Here is a 23,464-nt window from a genome sequence, read left to right as displayed (position 1 = left end):
AAACACCTCTGGAGCTTTAAGAATGGGAGAGAGAGGCAGGAAGGAAGGAATCCGGGAGAATGAGAATGGGGTTTTATCAATGGCAAAGTTCTCTAACCTCGAGCTCACAGCAATCAAAGTAATTGTGTTTGTTAGGTTGTTCATCATTATGCACAATTCTGTGTGGACATAATTGTTAGCCTATGTTGCACAGGAGTGCAGGTGATTTTAATTTGCGACCCAAAAGCCTTTTCAGAGTAAATCTCTTGTGTCATGAACAATGTTGTTTAGATTTGTGCCCAGGGTTAAATGGCTTGTTAGCTACTGTTGGCTTTAGCCTCACAAAGCCAAGAAGGCTTGCTAGACCACGCACGGAAAAAACTGAGAATAGTGGAAAGAGAGAAAAAAAAGAGTGCATACGCTCTCTAGTGTCACGCATGAGTGTGTGATCTGTGATGCATGTGTGGCGCTCCACAGTTGATCTAATGATGGCAGCCCACCAAATGGCATCCTATTCCCTACATAGTGCACTACTTTTGACCAGAGCCCTATGGTGAATAGGGTGCCATTTGGGATACATCTGTGGTGACTGAGGTCTGCAGAGTGGAAGATCTGAGAGGAAGGGGAACTCCCTTTGTGTGTGGAACATAACCTATCTGGGTTGTGTTCAGTAGGCCACATTGTAGCAAAACGTGTTGAAACGAAAATGAGTGTTTGTTATAGAGGTCGACCGATTAATCGGAATGGCCGATTAATTAGGGCCGATTTCAAGTTTTCATAACAATCGGAAATCTCTATTTTTGGACACCAATTTGGCCGATTATTATTATTTTTTACACATTTATGTAATCTTTATTTAACTAGGCAAGTCTTATTTTCAATGACGGCCTAGGAACGGTGGGTTAACTGCCTCGTTCAGGGGCAGAACGACAGATTTTCACCTTGTCAGCTCGGGGGATCCAATCTTGCGAACTTATAGTTAACTAGTCCAACGCTATAACCACCTGCCTCTCGTTGCACTCCACAAGGAGACTGACTGCCTGTTACGTAAATGCATTAAGCCAAGTTAAGTTGCTAGCTAGCATTAAACTTATCTTATAAAAAACAATCAATCAATCATAATCACTAGTTAAATACACATGGTTGATGATATTACTAGTTTATCTAGTGTGTCCTACATTGCATATAATCGATGTGGTGCGTATCGTTGCTCCAATGTGTACCCAACCATGAACATCATTGCCTTTCTTAAAATCAATACACAGAAGTATTTATTTTTAAACCTGCATATTTAGCTAAAAGAAATCCAGGTTAGCAGGCAATATTAACCAGGTGAAATTGTGTCACTTCTCTTCAAATCAAATCAAAATCAAATCAAATGTATTTATATAGCCCTTCGTACATCAGCTGATATCTCAAAGTGCTGTACAGAAACCCAGCCTAAAACCCCAAACAGCAAGCAATGCTGCAGTCAGTGTATATGCAACAGTTTGGGCCGCCTAATTTGCCAGAATTTTACGTAATTATGACATAACATTGAAGGTTGTTCAATGTAACAAGAATATTTAGACTTATGGATGCCACCCGTTAGATAAAATACGGAATGGTTCCGTATTTCACTGAAAGAATAAACGTCTTGTTTTCAAAATTATAGTTTCCGGAATCGACCATATTAATGACCTAAGCTCATATTTCTGTGTGTTATTATGTTATAACTAAGTCTATGATTTGATAGATCAGTCTGCCTGAGCGGTGGTAGGCAGCAGCAGGCTCGTAAGCATTCATTCAAACAGCACTTTCGTGCGTTTTGCCAGCAGCTCTTCGTTGTGCGTCAAGCCTATCAACTCCCGAGATGAGGCTGGTGTAACCGAGGTGAAATGGCTAGCTGGTTAGCGGGGTGCGCACTAATAGCATTTCAAACATCACTCACTCTGAGACTTGGAGTAGTTGTTCCCCTTGCTCTGCATGGGTAACGCTGCTTCGAGGGTGGCTGTTTTCGTTGTGTTCCTGGTTCGAGGAGAGGGACAGAAGCTATACTGTTACACTGGCAATACTAAAGTGCCTATAAGAACATCCAATTCTCAAAGTTTAATGAAATACAAATGGTATAGAGAGAAATAGTCCTATAATTCCTATAATAACTACAACCTAAAACGTCTTACCTGGGAATATTGAAGACTCATGTTAAAAGGAACCACCAGCTTTCATATGTTCTCATGTTCTGAGCAAGGAACTTAAACGTTAGCTTTCTTACATGGCACATATTGCACTTTTACTTTCTTCTCCAACACTTTGTTTTTGCATTATTTAAACCAAATTGAACATGTTTCATTATTTATTTGAGGCTAAATTGATTTTATTGATGTATTATATTAAGTTAAAATAAGTGTTCATTCAGTATTGTTGTAATTGTCTCTGATTTCTGTTTTATAACCCATAGTGATTACTGTATCAGATAGGTAATGCTGTCCTGTTGAACTTGGTGTGAAAACACTAAAGACAACGGTAGGCCAATATATCACCTGAAGGATCTGTAAAGCAATATGTATCCTACTTTATTCAGGAGTTAGGTTACTAACTTCGGTCTAGGGCCTAGGAGTTGCATTGGGATTCAAGGTAGGCTAGCTCCTCTGCATTTGGCATGGTGTCTGTCTGGTCTCTCCACCCAGCTCCAGCAATTCAGAGCTGTGGCTCTATTACTGAAAGGTCACTCAGCCCCATAGACTCAGCCTATGATTTGGACTCTGTTATGGAGGGGGGTGATGTTGGCAGGCGAGCCAGGTTGGAAGCGGGTTACACTGACACACAGTCTATCTGCTCCCATCCCTCAAGTTCATGGCTATTGGATGGGACCCACCCTCCACTCAAGGCTAGCTGCCATGGCCATTCACTGCCAACTTTGTGTGGTTGTCCTGGATGCTAGAGTGACAGAAAGTGCAGTAAACGAACACAGTGACAGACAGTAAAGGTCAAAGTAGGTATTTATGGATCAGTATGTTAACTAGGATTCTGCTGTGACTGTTCCATGTGTTGACATCTGCACACTGTAGGTGATGTTTTTGGACTGCAACTTTGTTCAAAGGAGGGCCTACGTTGTAAATAACCTTAGTCGTTTTCTTTCTTTTTTTTACACCCTTTTTTCTCCCCAATTTCGTGGTATCCAATTGTTAGTAGTTACAGTCTTGTCTCATCGCTGCAACTCCCGTAAGGACTCGGGAGAGGCAAAGGTCGAGAGCCATGCTGCCAGGGCGTTTTATTAAACCAGCTCACAAATCACAGGACACTGGACTACAGCAGTAGCCACAAAACCCCACTCAAACACAGTCCAGGGAAAAAAACACCTGTTAAACATGAACTAAAGAAAACGCAACCCAAACTAACTGACAGCTAATGAACCAAAATGAAACCAGGTGAGACACAAAACAGACATAACCAAAAGAAAAGGAAAAAGGATCGGTGGCAGCTCGGTGGCAGCGCCACCCGGGAATAACCTTAGTCCTGAGACTCGTTGGGACATTTGGCCTTTTTCTGTTGGTAAGCGATAGTAAACAAAAACGGTAATTTCCTGAATACACTTGAATAGATAATAAGGTATGGTTCAAGCCAGGACAGCTCCACTCCCTAGATATTGTTTAGGCCTAGTTTGACCATTTCATTCAAGCATTCAGAACATGGAAAACATAGACAAAGTGCATATGAACTGTTAAAAACATGTTTAAATAATGGGAATGATAAACATGATAGAATAATAGCTAGTAGGTTTTTGAAGCGTCTGATCCCTGATCTCCCTGCTTTAACCTCTCTCTAACTGTGAGAAGTTGAGACCCGTGACATGGTATTGACCCATGTGGGCGTTCTGGGGATGGGGCCAGTGTGACAACACCGTACAGCGCCTCAGCGTGTCTTTGTGTGTTGCACTGTGACATTCACAGGAACACCATTGTCACTGACAAAAGCCCTGCTGCTGGTGTGGCCATGGTTTATTTCGGGACCTTTCTGTGTGCAGTCAATGGATGATGTCATGCAGGGAAAAGGTCAAAGGTGATATAGCCTATCCTAGTTGTTTTAAAACTATTTCTATGTTTCTGCAGTCACTTGTCTCCCTAATATTTGATATGATTGTGAAATATGATTTTAATAAGTATCACCCTTCCCCCTGTTATTATAACTTTATAACTCAGAATTAGGCCTAACAGCATCCATCCGAGCGTGCGTGCGTGTGTGTGGACTCTGGTAGGGACGTGAAGACTGCTAACCCTCCTGGGGAAGTCCTCTGTAGTGTGTGTAGCTCTCTTCCTCCCAGCGGTAGTGAACTGGGTCATGCCTCACTGAATCACTGAATCCTTTCATCGTACTGCAGGCTGACTGTGAGAGCGTAGACCATAAAGGATCAAGGGCCTTGGATCTGCTAGGGATCTCTTTCTAGACAATACTAGAATGAAGTATGACATCCTCAGCATCAGTCACAGTTTTAAGGAGGAGTGTGTTGTCTTACTTACTCAAATATGCCATTGCCGACTGTTTAAATAAAAAGTGGTTTACTGGTGTTGAGGACGAGGCTAACCATTCGCCATTGCAGAATTTTTATTTTTTATTTAACTAGGCAAGTCAGTTAAGAACAAATTCCTACCCCAGCCAAACTCTCCCCTAACCCGGATGATGCTGGGCCAATTGTGCGCCGCCCTATGGGACTCCCGATCATGGCCGGGTTGTGATACAGCCCGGGATCGAACCAGGGTCTGTAGTGATGCCTCTAGCACTGAGATGCTGTGCCTTAGACCGCTCCACCACTCTGGGGCAATGTAATGTATTTAAATGCAGTATAATAAAAGGTCCCTCACCCTGCTGTTTTCTTTCTCTGTGTTGCAGACTCAGTGTGGACAGTAATGACCTCACCCTTCCAGTTGCCAGCTGGCAGTAACGACAATGTCCGAGCATCAGAGCTGGCACAAGACAGGCAGCACACAGAGGTGGTCTGTAATGTTCTTCTGCTGGATAACACAGTTCAAGCCTTCAAAGTTAACGTAAGTACTGTACTATACTACTCCCGGCATCTACACTGACTGTACAGCCCTACATATCACCATAGAGAATGACTGGGTCAGGGCCTGCTCTCTCTTCTCTCAAGACCAGTTGTCTATCAATAGGCTACACAGTAACCAAGTAGGCCTATAAAGATAAATTAGACTTTGTTTAAAAGGCAATTCTGCCGCTTTTCAACCTCATGTTCATTACCCCCAGCACCATTCCAGTGTCTACGTATGTGAGAACGGCACGATTCTATGATCTGTGGTTAAAAATATATTTTTTAAATGCTTCTCTGTGACATCTCAGGGTACGATTAAAACTAAGAAGAATGGTGAATTTCAAAACTTGCAATGAGTTTCTAGCCAGAGGGAGGCTATTTTCTTGCTCCCCACAAATCTTATAGTGTTTAAAAATGTCATCGGGTAGAACTTTTTAACTTTATATATTTTTCTACATAATGTAGAAAAGCGCACATACAGTGCATTCGGAAAGTATTCAGACCACTTGACTTTTTCCACATTTTGTTACGTTACAGCCTTATTCTAAAATGGATTAAATAGGTTTTTTTCCTTAATCAGTCTACACACAATACCCCATAATGACAAAGAAAAAACAGGTCTTTAGTATTTTTGCATATAAAAAAATACAAAATAATGAAATATCACATTTACATAACTATTCTGACACTTTACTCAGTACTTTGTTGAAGCACCTTTGGCAGTGATTACAGCCTCAATTCTTCTTCGGTATGACGCTACAAGCTCGGCACACCTTTATTTGGGGAAGTCATTAAACAGTCATTCTTCTCTGCAGAACTTCTCAAGCTCTGTCAGGTTGGATGGGTAGCGTTGCTGCACAGCTATTTCCAGGTCTCTCCAGAGATGTTTGATCGGGTTCAAGTCCGGGCTCTGGCTGGGCCACTCAAGAACATTTAGAGACTTATCCCAAAGCCACACCTGTATTGTCTTGGCTGTGTGCTTAGGGTCGTTGTCCTGTTGGAAGGTGAACCTTTGCCTCAGTCTGAGATCCTGAGCGCACTGGAGCAGGTTTTCATCAAGGATCTCTCTGTACCTTGGTGGTTCCAAACTTCTTCCATTTAAGAATGATGGAGGCCACTGTGTTCTTTGGTACCATTTCCCAGATCTGTGCCTTGACACAATCCTGTCTCTGAGCTCTACGGATAATTCCTTTGACCTCATGGCTTGGTTTTTGCTCTGACATTCACTGTCAAATGTGGGACCTTATATAGATAGACATGTGTGTGCCTTTCCAAATCATGTCCAATCAATTGAATTTACCAAAGGTTGACTCCAATCAAGTTGTAGAAACAGGATGCACCTGAGCTCAATTTCGAGTCTTATAGCAAAGAGTCTGAATACTTATATAAATACGGTATTTCTGTTCTTTATTTTTAATAAATGTGACTCACCACCTAGATTTTGTCTGATGTAGCAACATTTGAATTTCGTTTAAAAAAAAAAAAAAAATTGCATTGGATAAAAATAGACTCAGATCTACAAAATGGTGTATCATACACAGCATTTTTGAGGAACAATGGGAAAATAATTCTACTTTGAAAGTTTATACACTTGTAAACTCACTTTTGAGAAAAGGGCCTTTGAATGTTTTGATACCTACTTGAGAGCTCTCCTTTGTCTACACCCATTCAGCATTGTTCACGCCCTCTTAAACCAGGCCCACCTATCTCTTTAAGGATTCACATGAGGTCATGTGCTAAACACTAAAAGTGGTAGTATCTTACAACAAGGAAACATTCCAGGTTAACAGAAAGTGTCCAGATAAAAAAATTATTTTATAAATATTAGATGACGCTTACCCAGATACACTTGTCTAAATTGATGGGTCATGTGAAAGAAATTCTATAACCCGCCAGCCACATCCAGTGGTGGAATAAGTACTACATTGTCATACTTGCATGAAAGTGTAAATACTTTCAATTTCCATATATTACACCAGACGGCACAAATGTATTATAAGAAATAAATCATTTGACGGATAGTCAGGGGCACAATGTATTTAAGTATCAAAAGTAAAAGTAAAAGTATTTCATTTCAACTTCCTTATGTTAAGAAAACCAGACGGCACAATTGTATTATTTTTTGAGAGATAGCCAGGGAGGACACTTCAACACTCAGACATTATTTACAAACAAAGCATTTGTGTTTAGTGAGTCTGCCAGATCAGAGGCAGTATGATGACCAGGGATGTTCTCTTGATAAGTGTTTGAAATTGAAATTTTTCTTGTCAAAATGTAAAGAGTACTTTTGGGTGTCAAGGAAAATGTATGGAGTAAAAAGTACATTATTTTATTCACAAATGTAGTGAAGTAAAAGTTGCCAAAAAAATGAATAGTAAAGTAATGTAAAGTAAACTTATTAAGTAGTGCTTTAATGTATTTTACCTTAAGGACTTTACGTCACTGCCCAAATGCTTTCACACCAGTACATTAGAATACTTTATATACTGTTACACATGCACATAGTGTTCCATACATAAGTTAAGGCCAAGCATCCTGAGTTGAAACCTGAGTGAGGTACACATGTACAGTACATATATTTAAGTGGTGGGCACTTAATACGGTCACATGATATTGTTGTGGAATGTCACAAAATCATGTTACGACCACACATATCAACAATATCAGCAACGGATGGCGTGTGTGTTAGGAGAGAGTCATGTGAATAGAGGCACTGCAGATAGTGCTGATAACTTGTCCGTCCGAACCATGCATCAACAAGGGAATCTATAGTCGGAGAACCTGTTTCTGTTCTGCCCTTGACTTTGGTGCAGGGCATGTGATGTCCATAGCCTCTTCGTCGCAAAAAAACTCCCTGATCTTGTCAAAAAGATAGTTTGTCTAGCTTTATCCAGTCCAGGTGGTGCTTTTACAGGCAGACCATCTATGGGAGGAAGGATGTCAGCGTTGCGCTTCAGCTGAAACCTGGTCCCGACAGTCCAAACGCCCCTTGGCGACAACACCAGGCTCCAGAGCAACGAAGGTGTAAAACAGCGAATAACAAAACAAATCTGAATACATTACAACCCTGCACAACATCAATTCACCTCCCAAGTTTAGAAAATAATAACCTCATACAAATAAAGTCAGGTGTTGTTGCCAGCCATAGCATTCCACAAGCACCGTACCATCCTCCAGGCCAACCAGCTGTGGAACGTTGACCCCTGTCACTATGCTGTCCTTCACAACACCAGCAATCTCAGACAAAGTGTTCACTCTGGCCTTTCTGAAGCGCTGCTTGATGCGGCTGAAGCACAAGTCAGGGGCAAACTTGGTGTGGCCTGTGATCAGGAAGTGAAGGTCCAAATTGTTGTGGAGCTTGTACCTGGTCCACCAGGCACAATAGAAGAGCACAAACTTGTTCTTGTTTTGGCCGCTGCAGTTTTCACGATTCAGGTCCACATGTTTTCCCAACTCCGTAGCTGGTGAAGAAATGGTGCATGTAGTCGATGACTGCGCTGCTGCCTTTGCTTGCTTGGGCCAGCTCTCGTTTTGATTACTGTACTGACTGGTGTGTTCTACTGATGCTGAAAGACAAATTCCAGATACAAATATTTTAGCATTATTATACAATATATACGAAATGGCCTTCTGAGAACATCACTACACACAGTTCACACAGGTAATGTTAGCTACTGTAGTTAACCAGCCATCTAACGTCAGCTGGCTAGCTAACAGCAAGCTTTAACTAGCAATACAAAACGGATTGTCATAGCTATAAGTTCAATGTTAGCTAGCTGACATTAGGCTATAACTAGGAATGCGAAATGGCATTCTGAGAAAACATCACTAATGTTAAACACACTTCATACACGTACAGCTGAAGTCGTAAGTTTACATATACCTTAGCCAAATACATTTAAACTCAGTTTTTCACAATTCCTGACATTTAATCCTAGTAAAAATTCCCTGTCTTAGATCAGTTCGGATCACCAATTTATTTTAAGAATGCGAAATGTCAGAATAATTATTTATTTTAGCTTTTATTTCTTTCATCATATTCCCAGTGGGTTAGAAGTTTACATACACTCAATTAGTATTTGGTAGCATTGCCTTTAAATTGTTTAACTTGGGTGAAAGCCTTCCACAAGCTTCCCACAATAAGTTAGGTGAATTTTGTCCCATTCCTCCTGACAGAGCTGGTGTAACTGAGTCAGGTTTGTAGGCCTCCTTGCTCGCACACGCTTTTTCAGTTCTGCCCACAAATTTTCTATGGGATTGAGGTCAGGGCTTTGTGATGGCCACTCCAATACCTTGACTTTGTTGTCCTTAAGCCATTTTGCCACAACTTTGGAAGTATGCTTGGGGTCATTGTCCATTTGGAAGACCCATTTGTGACCAAGCTTTAACTTCCTGACTGATGTCTTGAGATGTTGCTTCAATATATCCACATACTTTTTCTGCCTCATGATGCCATCTATTTTGTGAAGTGCACCAGTACCTCCTGCAGCAAAGCACCAACACAACATGATGCTGCCACCCCCGTGCTTCAAGGTTGGGATGGTGTGGTTTTGGAGCAGTAGCTTCTTCCTTGTTGAGCGGCCTTTCAGGTTATGTCGATATAGGACTCGTTTTACTGTGGATATAGATACTTTTGTACCTGTTTCCTCCAGCATCTTCACAAGGTCCTTTGCTGTTGTTCTGGGATTGATTTTTACTTTTCACACCAAAGTACGTTCATCTCTAGGAGACAGAATGCATCTCCTTCCTGAGTGGTATGACGGCTGCGTGGTCCCATGGTGTTTATACTTGCGTACTATTGTTTGTACAGGTGAACGTGGTACCATCAGGTGTTTGGAAATGGCTCCCAGGATGAACCAGACTTGTGTTCTACCGTTTTCTTTCTGAGGTCTTAGCTGATTCTCTGACTAAACCAACTAGGCTCATAATTTAACAATTTTATTCGTATTTACAGATGACATGCACGTTTGATATTAAGCCACATAAAAGTTTACATATTTGAGAAGGCATTTCTGACAAAAAAACGCATTTTGATTAAAAAAAATAAAAAATAATGTTCAAAAGGCTCTCCTGGGAAGTCGTGACTTGCGACATACCCCTAGTTTCCTGAATCGGGTCACAAATGTGCAAACATTTCTAAAAACCTGTTTTCACTCTGTCATTATCGGGTATTGTGTTTAGATTGATGAGGAAAAACATTTAATTTAATCAATTTTAGAATAAGGCTGTAACGTTACAAAATATGGAAAAAGTTAAGGCGTCTGAATACCTTCCGAATGCACCGTATATAGACACGGGTATTGTGCTGGAGATAATGAAAATGTGGCTGAAAAGTGATGGAGTTTCACTTTAAAATACAGATGCATTGTAGTAGTTGGGACCAAAGGAGCCTGGGTCATTTTAGATATCTGTCATTAATAGCAGCATAGCAGAGACATAGCAGAATGTCTGGCATTCTGGTTTAAAAAGAGACTCCAGGGGTTACTAGCCAATGGAGTAAACACTTACACCAGGACTGAACTGCGCACATCACAATGGCTTTTCCGAGCCAAGCGTGGGGGATATCTGGCCCGTGTGGTGTACTGTGAGGAACGGGGGCAGAGAGGCACAATGTTAATGCATTCCCCTCTGTGAGGTACTCTAATTACAACACACACACACACACATAGCACCTCAGTCTAACCCTCGACCATCTCTGTTGCCACGATACTCTTTGTTCTGTTCTGGGTCAAATAAGTCTGCTCAGCTGCTGACCACTAATCCCCTGGTCATGAATTAAGATGAGTTCATTTCAGGGACTACAGAGTTGTCATTATGGAGTCCTCTGTCTTTACTAGTGCCATGCGGGCCCGAACCAGGTCAGGGCTTCACTGCCAGTCAGGATTAGGTGAATACCCTCATGTTTGTGTGCATATGTGTTTGATTTACTTTGTTGGCGTTGATGTGGGTTCTATCCTCTGGGAACCATCCAGTGTGTACAGACACACATCATGTATAAACAGGTGAAGTCAGTACTGAATGACAACTGACAGCTCCATTATCATGTCCTCTGGCATTCTACCACCATGCGGGCGCCACCTCCAATACTTGCACTGCACAGGGAATCTACAAGAAGGCTTCTAAAAGGCATCTGTTTAACTTCTAGAGCTGGAGAGTTTCAGTAAAGCCCCTCGTTAGCTGGTAGTTTGGTTCCCAACGTGGCTGCTGTGCATTAGCCTAGTAGCTGGACAGAGTATGACCTGATAGCTGCTGAACGCTATGGTTAGAGCAGGTTGACACACAGCACTCTGATTTCACCCGTTGGCGCCACATAGACTTGTGTGTGGTGTTTAGGGCTGTTGCGGTTACCGTATAACCGCCACACAGGCAGTCATGAGTCATGACCGTTGTAAAATTCCACGTGACTCGTAATCTCCTCTCATGCACTCTGGACATGTTGTGGTAGTACCTAACTCGCTAACAGTCACATCAAACACTTAGTACCTAACTCACATCAAACACTTATCATCAAAACAGCATGTGCTTTTAAAACTCGCCTCACTGTAATGATCAATTTGAAGAAAGGAGTTCAGCAGCAGGTTGAAACTGAGTGTGAAACATGGTCCTTGTGGATGTTGTTTCAAAGCCTAACAACGAAATGGACAGCACTTTCTAAGGTGATGATTCATTCAAAACATCCATATGCATATTAGAGCTTATGAATCAAAATGATAATTGTGCCGTTATACAATATAGCCTTCTGCATATTACGCATGGCAAAACTAAACAGATTGAAGATGCTTTTGGTCCATAATCGGTCTAGCCTTTACTGCAGAATTAAACACATTCGAGTAATCGCCTTTGAGTGTATCATTATGCATTCTGGGTGGTCTGGTTACCTTATGCTACGCTCCAAAATGTCTATCCACGGGTCTGGGAGAGAACTTATAGCCCTAGGCGATGCTGTTGGTTCATTGATTGTGCTAACAATTGTCGTGAATTTTGATTTTGAATGGCCTAGTAATAGGGCTTTTTAAAAATTATTATTCATTGGGTGACAAATGACCTTTTAGCTAGAGGTCGACCGATTAATCGGAATGGCCGATTAATTAGGGCCGATTTCAAGTTTTCATAACAATCGGAAATCTGTATTTTTAGACACCGATTTGGCCATTTTTTCAACAAAAAAATGGTGTGTGTGTAAATCTTTTTTTCACACCTTTATTTAACTAGGCAAGTCAGTTAAGAACACATTCTTATTTTAAATGAAGGCCTAGGAACGGTTGGTTAACTGCCTTGTTCAGGGGCAGAATGACAGATTTGTACCTTGTCAGCTCGGGGATTCAATCTTGCAACCTTACAGTTAACTAGTCCAACGCTCTAACCACCTGCCTCTCATTGCACTCCACGAGGAGCCTACCTGTTACGCGAATGCAGTAAGAAGCCAAGGTAAGTTGCTGGCTAGCATTCAACTTATCTTATAAAAAACAATCAATCAATTAATCATAATCACTAGTTAACTACACATGGTTGATGATATTACTAGTTTATCTAGCGTGTCCTGCGTTGCATATAATCGATGTGGTGCCGATCGCGGAAAAAGGACTGTCGTTGCTCCAATGTGTACCTAACCATAAACATCAATGCCTTTCTTAAAATCAATACACAGAAGTATATATTTTTAAACCTGCATATTCAGCTAAAAGAAATCCAGGTTGGCAGGCAATATTTTTTTTGTGTGTGTGTGTGTGTAAATTTTACCCATTTTTCTCCCCAATTTCGTGGTATCCAATTGTTAGTAGCTACTATCTTGTAACCAGGTGAAATTGTGTCACTTCTCTTGCGTTCATTGCACGCAGAGTCAGGGTATATGCGATAATAATAAATGTTTTGTTTTCGAAATGATAGTTTCCGGATTCGACCATATTAATGACCAAAGGCTCATATTTCTGTGTGTTATTATGTTATAATTAAGTCTATGATTTGATAGAGCAGTCTGACTGAGCGATGGTAGGCAGCAGCAGGCTTGTAAGCATTCATTCAAACAGCACTTTAGTTTGTTTTGCCAGCAGCTCTTCGCTGTGCTTCAAGCATTGCGCTGTTATGACTTCAAGCTTATCAACTCCCGAGATTAGGCTGGTGTAACCGATGTGAAATGGCTAGCTAGTTAGCGGGGCCCAGGTAGGGGCGAGGAGAGGGACGGTAGCTATACTGTTACACTGGCAATACTAAAGTGCCTATAAGAACATCCAATAGTCAAAGGTATATGGAATACAAATGGTATAGAGAGAAATAGTCCTAAAAATACTATATTAACTACAACCTAAAACCTCTTACCTTGGAATATTGAAGTCTCATGTTAAAAGGAACCACCAGCTTTCATATGTTCTCATGTTCTGAGCAAGGAACTTAAACGTTAGCTTTTTTACATGGCACATGTTGCACTTTTACTTTCTTCTCCAGCACTTTGTTTTTGCATTATTTAAACTAAATTGAACATGTTTCATTATTTATTTGAGGCTAAATAGATTTGTATTGATGTATTATATTAAGTTAAAATAAGTGTTCATTCAGTATTGTTGTAATTGTCATTATTACAAATGAATGTAAAAAATTGGCCGATTGATCGGTAACGCCTTTTTTTGGTCCTCCAATAATCGGTATCGGTATCGGCGTTGATAAGTCATAATCGGTCGACCTCTACTTTTAGCTACAGAATATCTCACCACTATGCGTTTCCATCTCCTCCTCTCTCTCCTTTTATTGCTTTCTTCAGCACACAGAGGGGCTGTCAACAGTTTAGTGAACTTTGTTTCCTATGGATGTTCCTGAACAGATTTCACTTAGTTTCCCAAATAAAGTACAGGGTATCGGCAGGAACAGGGTTGGAGAGCCCATGGCATACAGAGTGTGGGCGGAATATCACCTGTCTCGCAGCGAGTGAAATAAGTGTTGTATTTATTTCTCAGCTGCTCATATAAAGCACAGCTCCGCTATAAAACCGAAGTAGCCTATTTGCGTGCATACGGATCCCCCCCACCTGTTTCTGCTCATTTGATAATGGGCCAATCTAAATCAAAACTAATTTGACATATTTGTAAAGACAGGATAATAAAATAGTCTGATGGGTGAAAATAGGATCACTTGATGAGAGAACAGCTGTGCAGCCTGAGGCAAGGAAAAGTGTGCAAGCTTTTTTTTTTGCGACTTTGTCAAATCATCAATAGCCTATAGTCGCATCATATATGTTTTGATTTCTAAAACATTGAGGTTTGTATCATTCATAACTAAAGTTGCCAAATAACTCAAAATTTAGCATATAGGACTTGTTTCAAATGATCACTTTTACACTCGACATAGCCACTTCATATGCGCACTCGCTCTGTAATGGGAAAAATATCCTTCTATTTCATTCAGCTAAGTTCAATTACATCCTTCTTACTATTGCACGACAATAACCGTCTGACAAAATGTCATGACTGCCACAGCCCTAGTGGTGTTTACTAATTTATGCAGATACTTAAAGGTTTCCAGTAATTATTCATTTCCTCTACATTATTTATCACTTAATGCCAGTTACACAGTCAAACACAGTCATGGAAGTACTTCCGTTTCAGTGCATGGGGGCATAGTGAAGCTCTGTGAAAATCACTGTTTCACTGAACAAGCCAGTCAACTGGTTGGTCCGGTTTCTTTACATTACTGAGAGATTGGCGAATGTAGTTAGGTGATTGAAACATGCTTTTTCTGCTTTCCTCCCTGGTTGGCATTACAAGGTAGACTGTGATTGTGGAGCCTCAGTTGAGATTGAGAAGTATGGTGTTCCTCAAGGCTCCATGTTCGGACCAATGGTCTTCCTACTACTAGTAGGAAGATGGCATAGCAGTAGGATGTCTGTTTGTCTTGTCCCGTCCCATGTCCCGTCTTCGTATATGTTTCGTATATATTTTTATATATTTTTTTTTAATCTACGGACTGAACATACTCACCTGCAACCCGCCGCACCCAATGTGGTACGGATCTGCTATTTTTTTGACTTTAGAACCGGAACCCCCATCAGAAGCTAGCCATCTAACTAGCTAGTAGTCAGTTAGCCACTGCTAGCGGTCTTCACTGTTAACTCGGACATCAGCCAGCCTCAGCCCGGTCAATTCCTACCAGTCTGCACAGCGCGATATCAACCCAGAGCATATCAGACTGCTTTTTCTCTACCACATCTCCAGATTCCTACCGCAAGCTCTGAACCTTTACACCGGATCATCGCAGCTAGCTAGCTGCTATCCGAGTGGCTACTCCTGGCTAATGTCTCTGTCCCGAAGCAAGCACCAGTTAGCCTGAAGCTAGCCTCAAGCTACGCCCATTTCCCGGCTAGCTGAAGAGGTCCATCAGACAATTCTTGTGCTACAATACGTAAATTGCCAATTGGCCTGGACCCTTTTACTGCCGACACAGAGCCCCGCCAATCCATCACGACTGGTCTGCCGACGTAACCGTCCGAGGGGGTTTCAACAGGCTCTTCCGTTGCGACGTCCCCTGAAGGACCATCTGCTTGCCTGCTATCCCCAGCCCGCTAGCTGTCTGAATCGCCGTGTCTCCAGCTCGCCTAGCTACTCACTGGAGCCTATGATCACTCGGCTACACATGCCTCTCCCTAATGCCAATATGCCTTGTCTATTGCTGTTTTGGTTAGTGATTATTGTCTTATTTCACTGTAGAGCCTCCAGCCCTGCTCAATATGCTTTACCTAGCCATTTTGTTCCACCCCCCACACATGCGGTGACCTCACCTGGCTTAAATGGTGCCTGTAACTGTAAAAGCCTTGGTTTCATGCATGTTAACATGAGAAGCCTCCTCCCTAAGTTTGTTTTATTCACTGCTTTAGCTGCTTTAGCACACTCCGCCAACCCCGGATGTCCTAGCCGTGTCTGAATCCTGGCTTAGGAAGGCCACCAAAAAATCCAGAAATGTCCAACCCTAACTAACATTTTCCGACAAGATAGAGCACCTCCTCCCAGCTTCCCACTGCACTGAGGATAGGAAACATTGTCACCACTGATAAATCTACGATAATCAATCAATTCAATACGCATTTTTCTACGGCTGGCCATGCTTTCCACCTGGCTACACCGACCCCAGCCAACATCTGAGCACCTGCTGCAGCAACTTGCCCAAGCCCCCTTCCCCGCTTCTCCATCACCCAAATCCAGACAGCTGATGTTCTGAAAGAGCTGCAAAATCTGGATCCCTACAAATCAGCTGGGCTGGACAATCTGGATCCTCTCTTTCTAAAATTATCCACCGAAATTGTTGCAACCCCTATTACTAGCCTATTCAACCTCTCTTTCGTATCGTCTGAGATCCCCAAAGATAGGAAAGCTGCGGCTGTCATCCCCATCTTCAAAGGTGGTGACACTAGATCCGAGTTGTTATAGACCTGTATCCATCCTGCCCTGCCTTTCTAAATTCTTCGAATTTACAGTACTGTGCAGCCGTCTTCATTGACCTGGCCAAGGTTTTTGACTCTTTCAATCACCGCATTCTTATCGGCAGACTCAATAGCCTTGGCTTCTCAAATGACTGCCTCGCCTGGATCACCAACTACTTATCAGATAGAGTGCTGTGTGTCAAATCGGAGGGCCTGTTGTCCGGACCTCTGGCAGTCTCTATGGGGGTGCCACAGGGTTCAATTCTCGGGCCGACTCTTTTCTCTGTATATATCAATGATGTTGCTCTTGCTGCTGGTGATTCTCTGATCCACCTCTACGCAGACGACACCATTCTGTATACATCTGGCCCTTCTTTGGACACTGTGCTAACAAACCTCCAAACGAGCTTCAATGCCATACAACACTCAATCCGAGTCCTCCAACTGCTTTTAAATGAAAGTAATACTAAGTGCATGCTCTTCAACCGATTGCTGCTTACACCCTCCCGCCCGACTAGCATCACTACTCTGGACGGTTCTAACTTAGAATATGTGGACATCTACAAATACCTAGGTGTCTGGTTAGACTGTAAACTCTCCTTCCAGGCTCACATTAAGCATCTCCAATCCAAAATTACATCTAGAATCGGCTTCCTATTTCGCAACAAAGCCTCCTTCACTCATGCTGCCAAACATACCCTCGTAAAACTGACTATGCTACCGATCCTTAACTTCAGCGATGTCATTTATAAAATAGCCTCCAACACTCTACTCAGCAAACTGGATGTAGTCAATCACAGTGCCATCCGTTTTGTCACCAAAGCCCCATATACTACCCACCACTGCAACCTGTATGCTCTCGTTGGCTGGCCCTCACTACATATTCGTCGCCAAACCCACTGGCTCCAGGTCATCTATAAGTCTATGCTAGGTAAAGCCCTGCCTTATCTCAGCTCACTGGTCACCATAGCAACACCCACCCTTAGCACGCGCTCCAGCAGGTATATTTCACTGGTCACCCCCAAAGCCAACACTTACTTTGCCCGCCATTCCTTCCAGTTCTCTGCTGCCAATGATTGGAACGAATTGCAAAAATCACTGAAGCTGGAGTCTCATAGCTTACCGATCACACCCAACTACCTCATCCCCATATTGTTACTTATCCTCTTGCTCTTTTGCACCCCTATATCTCTACTTGCACATGTATCACTCCAGTGTTAATGCTAAATTGTAATTATTTCACCTCCATGGCCTATTTATTGCCTTTATTGCCTCCCTAGTCTTCTACATTTGCACACACTGTACATATATGTTTCTATTGTGTTATTGACTGTACGTTTGTTTATGTGTAAACTCTGTGTTGTTGTTTTTGTCGCACTGCTTTGCTTTAACTTGTTCTCAACTGGCCTACCTGGTTAATTTTTTTCATTTAATTTTTTACCTTTATTTAACTAGGCAAGTCAGTTAAGAACAAATTCTTATTTTCAATGACGGTTTAGGAACAGTGGGTTAACTGCCTTGTTCAGGGGCAGAACGACAGATTTTTACCTTGTCAGCTCGGGGATTCAATCTTGAAACCTTTCGGTTACAAGTCCAGCGCTCTAACCACTAAATAAATAAATAAAGGTGAAATAAAAAATTACAAAAATAGTAGCCTATATGACATGGGCCAATCAAATCAGGCAAAGAGAAGTCACTGTGTGTAGTATAATTTGTGTTCCTTCCTTCTCCCAGCTCTCTGTAAATAATACATGGTCTGGTTCTGTGTTCCGGGAAGCCTGTGGCTGCACATTGCCCTGACACTTCTAGAAAGCAGGCTGTGAGGCCTTGTTGTGAAACCCTTACAATGCCCAACCTCCAGTTAGAAACCCAGTAGGGTAAGCATTACACATAATTGCCCAACCTCCAGTTAGAAACCCAGTAGGGTAAGCATTACACATACTTGCCCAACTTCCAGTTAGAAACCCAGTAGGGTAAGCATTACACATACTTGCCCAACCTCCAGTTAGAAACCCAGTAGGGTAAGCATTACACATACTTGCCCAACCTCCAGTTAGAAACCCAGTAGGGTAAGCATTACACATACTTGTCCAACCTCCAGTTAGAAACCCCTTAGGGTAAGCATTACACATAATTGCCCAACCTCCAGTTAGAAACCCAGTAGGGTAAGCATTACACATACTTGCCCAACCTCCAGTTAGAAACCCAGTAGGGTAAGCATTACACATACTTGCCCAACCTCCAGTTAGAAACCCAGTAGGGTAAGCATTACACATACTTGCCCAACCTCCAGTTAGAAACCCAGTAGGGTAAGCATTACACATACTTGCCCAACCTCCAGTTAGAAACCCAGTAGGGTAAGCATTACACATACTTGTCCAACCTCCAGTTAGAAACCCAGTAGGGTAAGCATTACACATACTTGCCCAACCTCCAGTTAGAAACCCAGTAGGGTAAGCATTACACATACTTGCCCAACCTCCAGTTAGAAACGCAGTAGGGTAAGCATTACACATACTTGCCCAACCTCCAGTTAGAAACCCAGTAGGGTAAGCATTACACATACTTGTGTGATAGTTTTGCAATAACCCTCTATCAATTAAGTCTTTTTTTAGGCTACACTGTATTGGAGGTGTCAATCGCTTTATGGCCAACACACTTCCCAGTCCTATATTGCTTCAGTCATCTGTGTTATGAGATAGTCATATATCTGTACTACAGAATTTTGACGACCTTGTCTGGTTTCTCTCCCTGCAGAAGCACGATCAAGGACAGGTCCTGCTGGATGTAGTGTTCAAGCACCTGGAGCTGACGGAGAGCGACTACTTCGGCCTACAGCTGGCCAACGACTCCTCAGACAGTCAGGTGAGGCCTCTTATCGGAACCCGGAACCAAATCCTGCGTACGCTAAGTAACTAGCGAGCTGCTCGATTTGACTCGTTTATTTTCGACAGGCTGTCGCAAGAGATCAGGTGAGGCCATGAGATTGTGCACGTTGGACTACATTGCGGTCGGGCGGCACAGAATCACTGATCTGCAAATCAACTGGCTTTCGAAATGACTAATTATTATGCGATCAGGATTAGCGGATCTACTCAGAGTCCTGCTCTGGCTGATCCCCTCAAACACTCTGATTGGCAGCATAGCAGCATCTCATGAATAGGCTCTCTCCAGCCCCGTCAGCAAACTGTGGCGTTTCTGCAGCAAACAGATTGAGATACTAAGACGATTATGGGTCATGGTCTGCAAACAATGGAGTTGAAACAGCGGCTAGAATAGTGTGTAGAGGCTGCGGATTGTGTTTCTGAAAGTTCACAACTACCAATGCAAATATTCATTTGTGACAGCAGAAATTCAGACTTTTATACATATGTATATTTTTGATGATGCCGTCTCGCAGAGCAGTTGGATTTCTATTCTGAACTTGCTCTAATGTTTTGAGTAAAAATGTATCTTCATTTTTTCATGGCCTATTTTCCCCCTCCATATTTGACAGAGGTGGCTGGATCCAACCAAACCCATAAGAAAGCAGTTTAAAAGTATGTTTGATACATTTGGAGTATTCTCTAGTATTTGCAATATTCTATTTATCGCTCGTTTTAGTTCCATTAATCTGGTTGTTTGTTTTCCTTCAGGGGGGTCTCCACACAGTTTAAATTTGAGGGTTAAATTCTTTGTAACCGACCCCAGTAAACTTCAGGAGGAGTATACAAGGTAAGTGCTTAATGGGTGGCATTGTGACAGAAATAGGCAGTACACAATAGGCCTTCCTCTATGCTACTCTCCATACAGTTTGATTATAAGGGGACTTAAAAGCTCTGTATTGATTTTGCTGTTTTGGGTCCCCTTTAGGTACCAGTACTTTTTGCAGATTAAACAGGACTTACTTAGTGGACGGTGAGTGTGAATTTGTATTTGGTTGGTTTATTCAAACATTTTTAACAAACTTCATGTAGTGAATTTGAGTTTATAACTGATTCCTCGGCTCGCAGACTGCCGTGTCCGTACATCACAGCCGCTCTTCTTGCTTCATACGCTGTTCAGTGTAAGTACTTCAATTATTCCTCTCAGCTATTCAACTAGAACTATACTACTGACTTATGGTCGCATAAACTAACTAACTGTACTAATGATAGATTATGTTCAATAGTGTATTTTCCCTATCACCCTCCTAATAGCCACCATGTGATTTCAAGCATTGAGAGTATGGGGGATCAGACTATTACAGTGGCTTGGAAACCCCAGACCGAAACACAACTGTAATGCTACTTCATACTGTACTTGGCTTGTAAGGATGCTGCTTTCATGTAGCCTGGCTGTTTACACATTGACCCCAATACGCCGCTGAGGGGGGAGGAATAACAGCACAATCACCACAACTAGGCTGGCAGCAGGGCAGAAGAACACTGCTCATTGGTTGTTAGCTTAATAGGCTGGCTGGCTGGCTGACTGGCTGGCTGACTGGATGCCTGTGATAATTGGCTGACTGGATGGCTGGGATCACTGGCTGACTGGCTGGCTGACTCCCTCGTGGGGTTATAGTAAACGTACCACGCTATGTGGGAGGTATAGAGGTCACAGGAGGAAATGGAAAGTGGCCATGGTGGTCTCACCGCAATTACTGTAATAACAACAATAGAATGGAGGACATTTCACAAGTGCCAGTCTGTCTGTCAGTCACAATTCAGACCAGGATAGTTAGTGTATACTGGGCTATTACTGTTCATTTTCCCTCTGTGTTCACATACTGATATAGTTTCTATTTAAATGAAAGAGCGAGGCTCTTTATTAATTGATTCACATTATTGTGCTACGTACTTTTCTTAAAGTGCTTTGGAAATAGAGGCACTTAACCCCCAACTTCCTCATGTCTGCTCCCTTTTCATTATGGAAGACGGGATGTGTCCCAAATGGCACCCTGTTCCGTATATAGTGCACTATTTCTGACCAAAACCCTATGAGCCCTGGTCAAATGTAGTGCACTATATAGGGAATAGGGTGCGATTTGGGAAGAGGGCAGACTGTTTATACAGTATGGAAACACTGAGACACTCAGCAGGAGGACTCGTCTCTCTGTCTCTCTTTTCTAAACATTGACACAAAAAAAAGGCAAGTGTTCGGCTCCTCTCAAGCTGCAAAAGTCCTGCTTCTTTCCGTTTGCACACAAAGGAGAAGGTTGACCAGAAAATTAGTGAATGAATGGGAGCTGTGCAGGAGGGAGAGAAGGAGAGGATTAAAGGCCTCATTGTGCTCTATGTCACACACACACACGCTCACTTGCACTTACACACTCACACACTGTGTGCTTTGTGTTGTGTTGCAGCTGAGCTAGGGGACTACAGTCAGAACGAGAACTTGCCCGGCTACCTCTCCGAATACTCTTTCATCCCCAACGCACCACAAGACTTTGAGAAAGAGATTGCCAAACAGCATCAGCAACACAAGTAAGAAGCGATCTCTCAACTGATATTGTGTGTGTGTGGATACATTGGTGTAAAACGGGAAATGCACAGGAAATATCAAATCACTTGTAGATTAAACAGGGATGGACTCTGCTCATTCACTGCAGCTGAGGCTGAGGCAGCTCAGACTTTGTGCCCAGGTCAGAACAAGGGCTGTCATTGTTTATCCTCTCACGTAGATGGTAGGGTGGCCTACTCGCTGCTCTCTGAATGGCCTGTGTGGAGCCAACTAAAAGTGTCTCTCGCTCTCTCTCTCTCCCTATCTCGCACTCTCACTCTTTTTCCTTTCAGGGGACTGCCTCCTGCCCAGTCAGAGTTCAATTATCTAAACACAGCACGGACGCTAGAGCTCTATGGAGTCGAATTGCACTATGCAAGGGTAAGTGTTCAGGTGTGAAATGGAGTGATGCAGGCATACTATGCTCCCCAATCAACCTCTGTTAAGTAGAACCCATCCATAGGGAGTCAGAAAGCTGGGCACCTTACAATCCTCCTTGTCCCTCTTTCCCCTCCCCCGTGACAGGATCAAAGCAACACAGAGATTTTAATCGGAGTGATGTCAACTGGGATTGTCACCTATAAGAACAGGGTACGAATCAACTGCTTTCCATGGTGAGTCAAATCAATTGAGTATGTTTCCACATTCAGCCACATTCTCCATATAGGGGAGCCATTGGATGGGACACACAGAACCGAAAGAGTATTATAAATTGGGTGGTTTGAGCCCTGAATGCTGATTGGCTGACAGCTGTGGTATATCAGACCGTATACCATGGGTATGACAAAACATGTATTTTCACTGCTCGAATTACATTGGTAACCAGTTTATAATAGCAATAAGGCACCTCGGGGGGGTTGTGGTATAAGGTCAATATACCACGGCTAAGGGCTGTTTTCAGGCACTCCGCGTTGCATCGTGTCTAGGAACAGCCCTTAGCCGTGGTATATTGGCCTTACAAACAGTAGTAGCAAACATTGGATGAATAGCGTTTTATGATGCTCTTCTTCTTTTCATGGCCCAGATTCAGCCATAACTTACTCTAGCTCTACTGTAAAGTGACAACATGAGCCCTCTCCCCACTGTTTGATCTTGCCCTACTCCCTTTGATGGTATAGTACGGGGAGAGTTTATCTTCATGAAAAGAGACTTCTGCAGAAATGAGTAATAGTGTAATTGTGTCAGGTTGCGACAGTGCGGTCTATATTTAGATTCTCTCTCTGAGTCATGCTTTAAGGAACCAGGGAAATAGGCCAGCAGGCACAATGGAACTTTAGAACACCTGAAAATGATTGGTTTCTGATTGAGGAACGGAGGGGATTCTTATGGATGATACCATGGGTGGCAAAGGGGAGTATGTATTCTATAAGCTTATCCAGTGGCTTCAGAATACTGGATACGGTCTCTGGTATGTAGGAAATAAAGGAGAGATTCCTTCCTATGGGTGGTAAAAAAGCTTATTTTTCTTTCTTTCAGGCTACAGATTGTAAAGATCTCGTTTAAATGTAGACAGTTTTTCATTCAACTCCGAAGAGAATTGGTAAGTATGTCCTAGTTTCAACTGTGATTGCATCCCTACTATTCTGCCCTACCAA

The 23,464-nt window shown here is 42.5% G+C and overlaps 1 protein-coding gene across 3 annotated transcripts in view; it reads left to right on the top strand.

Annotated features, from left to right (window-relative positions):
- LOC110495885 (tyrosine-protein phosphatase non-receptor type 4) overlaps positions 1 to 23,464 on the top strand; it is a 41,605-nt gene that overhangs the window by 1,768 nt on the left and 16,373 nt on the right. For all 3 annotated transcript variants that reach the window (XM_036952398.2, XM_036952399.2, XM_090208218.1), the window contains exons 2-11: positions 4,849 to 5,003; positions 19,167 to 19,274; positions 19,906 to 19,948; positions 20,045 to 20,123; positions 20,262 to 20,306; positions 20,402 to 20,454; positions 21,733 to 21,853; positions 22,163 to 22,250; positions 22,395 to 22,483; positions 23,346 to 23,409. In XM_036952398.2, the coding sequence (XP_036808293.2) occupies positions 4,866 to 5,003; positions 19,167 to 19,274; positions 19,906 to 19,948; positions 20,045 to 20,123; positions 20,262 to 20,306; positions 20,402 to 20,454; positions 21,733 to 21,853; positions 22,163 to 22,250; positions 22,395 to 22,483; positions 23,346 to 23,409 (828 nt within the window). In that variant the 5' untranslated portion in view covers positions 4,849 to 4,865. The remainder of the gene's footprint in view (positions 1 to 4,848; positions 5,004 to 19,166; positions 19,275 to 19,905; positions 19,949 to 20,044; positions 20,124 to 20,261; positions 20,307 to 20,401; positions 20,455 to 21,732; positions 21,854 to 22,162; positions 22,251 to 22,394; positions 22,484 to 23,345; positions 23,410 to 23,464) is intronic.

The sequence above is a fragment of the Oncorhynchus mykiss genome, chromosome 18 (assembly GCF_057628025.1).
Source record: "Oncorhynchus mykiss isolate SJ-2025 chromosome 18, ASM5762802v1, whole genome shotgun sequence".
NCBI lineage: Eukaryota > Metazoa > Chordata > Actinopteri > Salmoniformes > Salmonidae > Oncorhynchus > Oncorhynchus mykiss.
The sequence above is the reverse complement of the archived record's forward strand: the minus strand, read 5'-3'. Positions and strand labels throughout refer to the sequence as shown.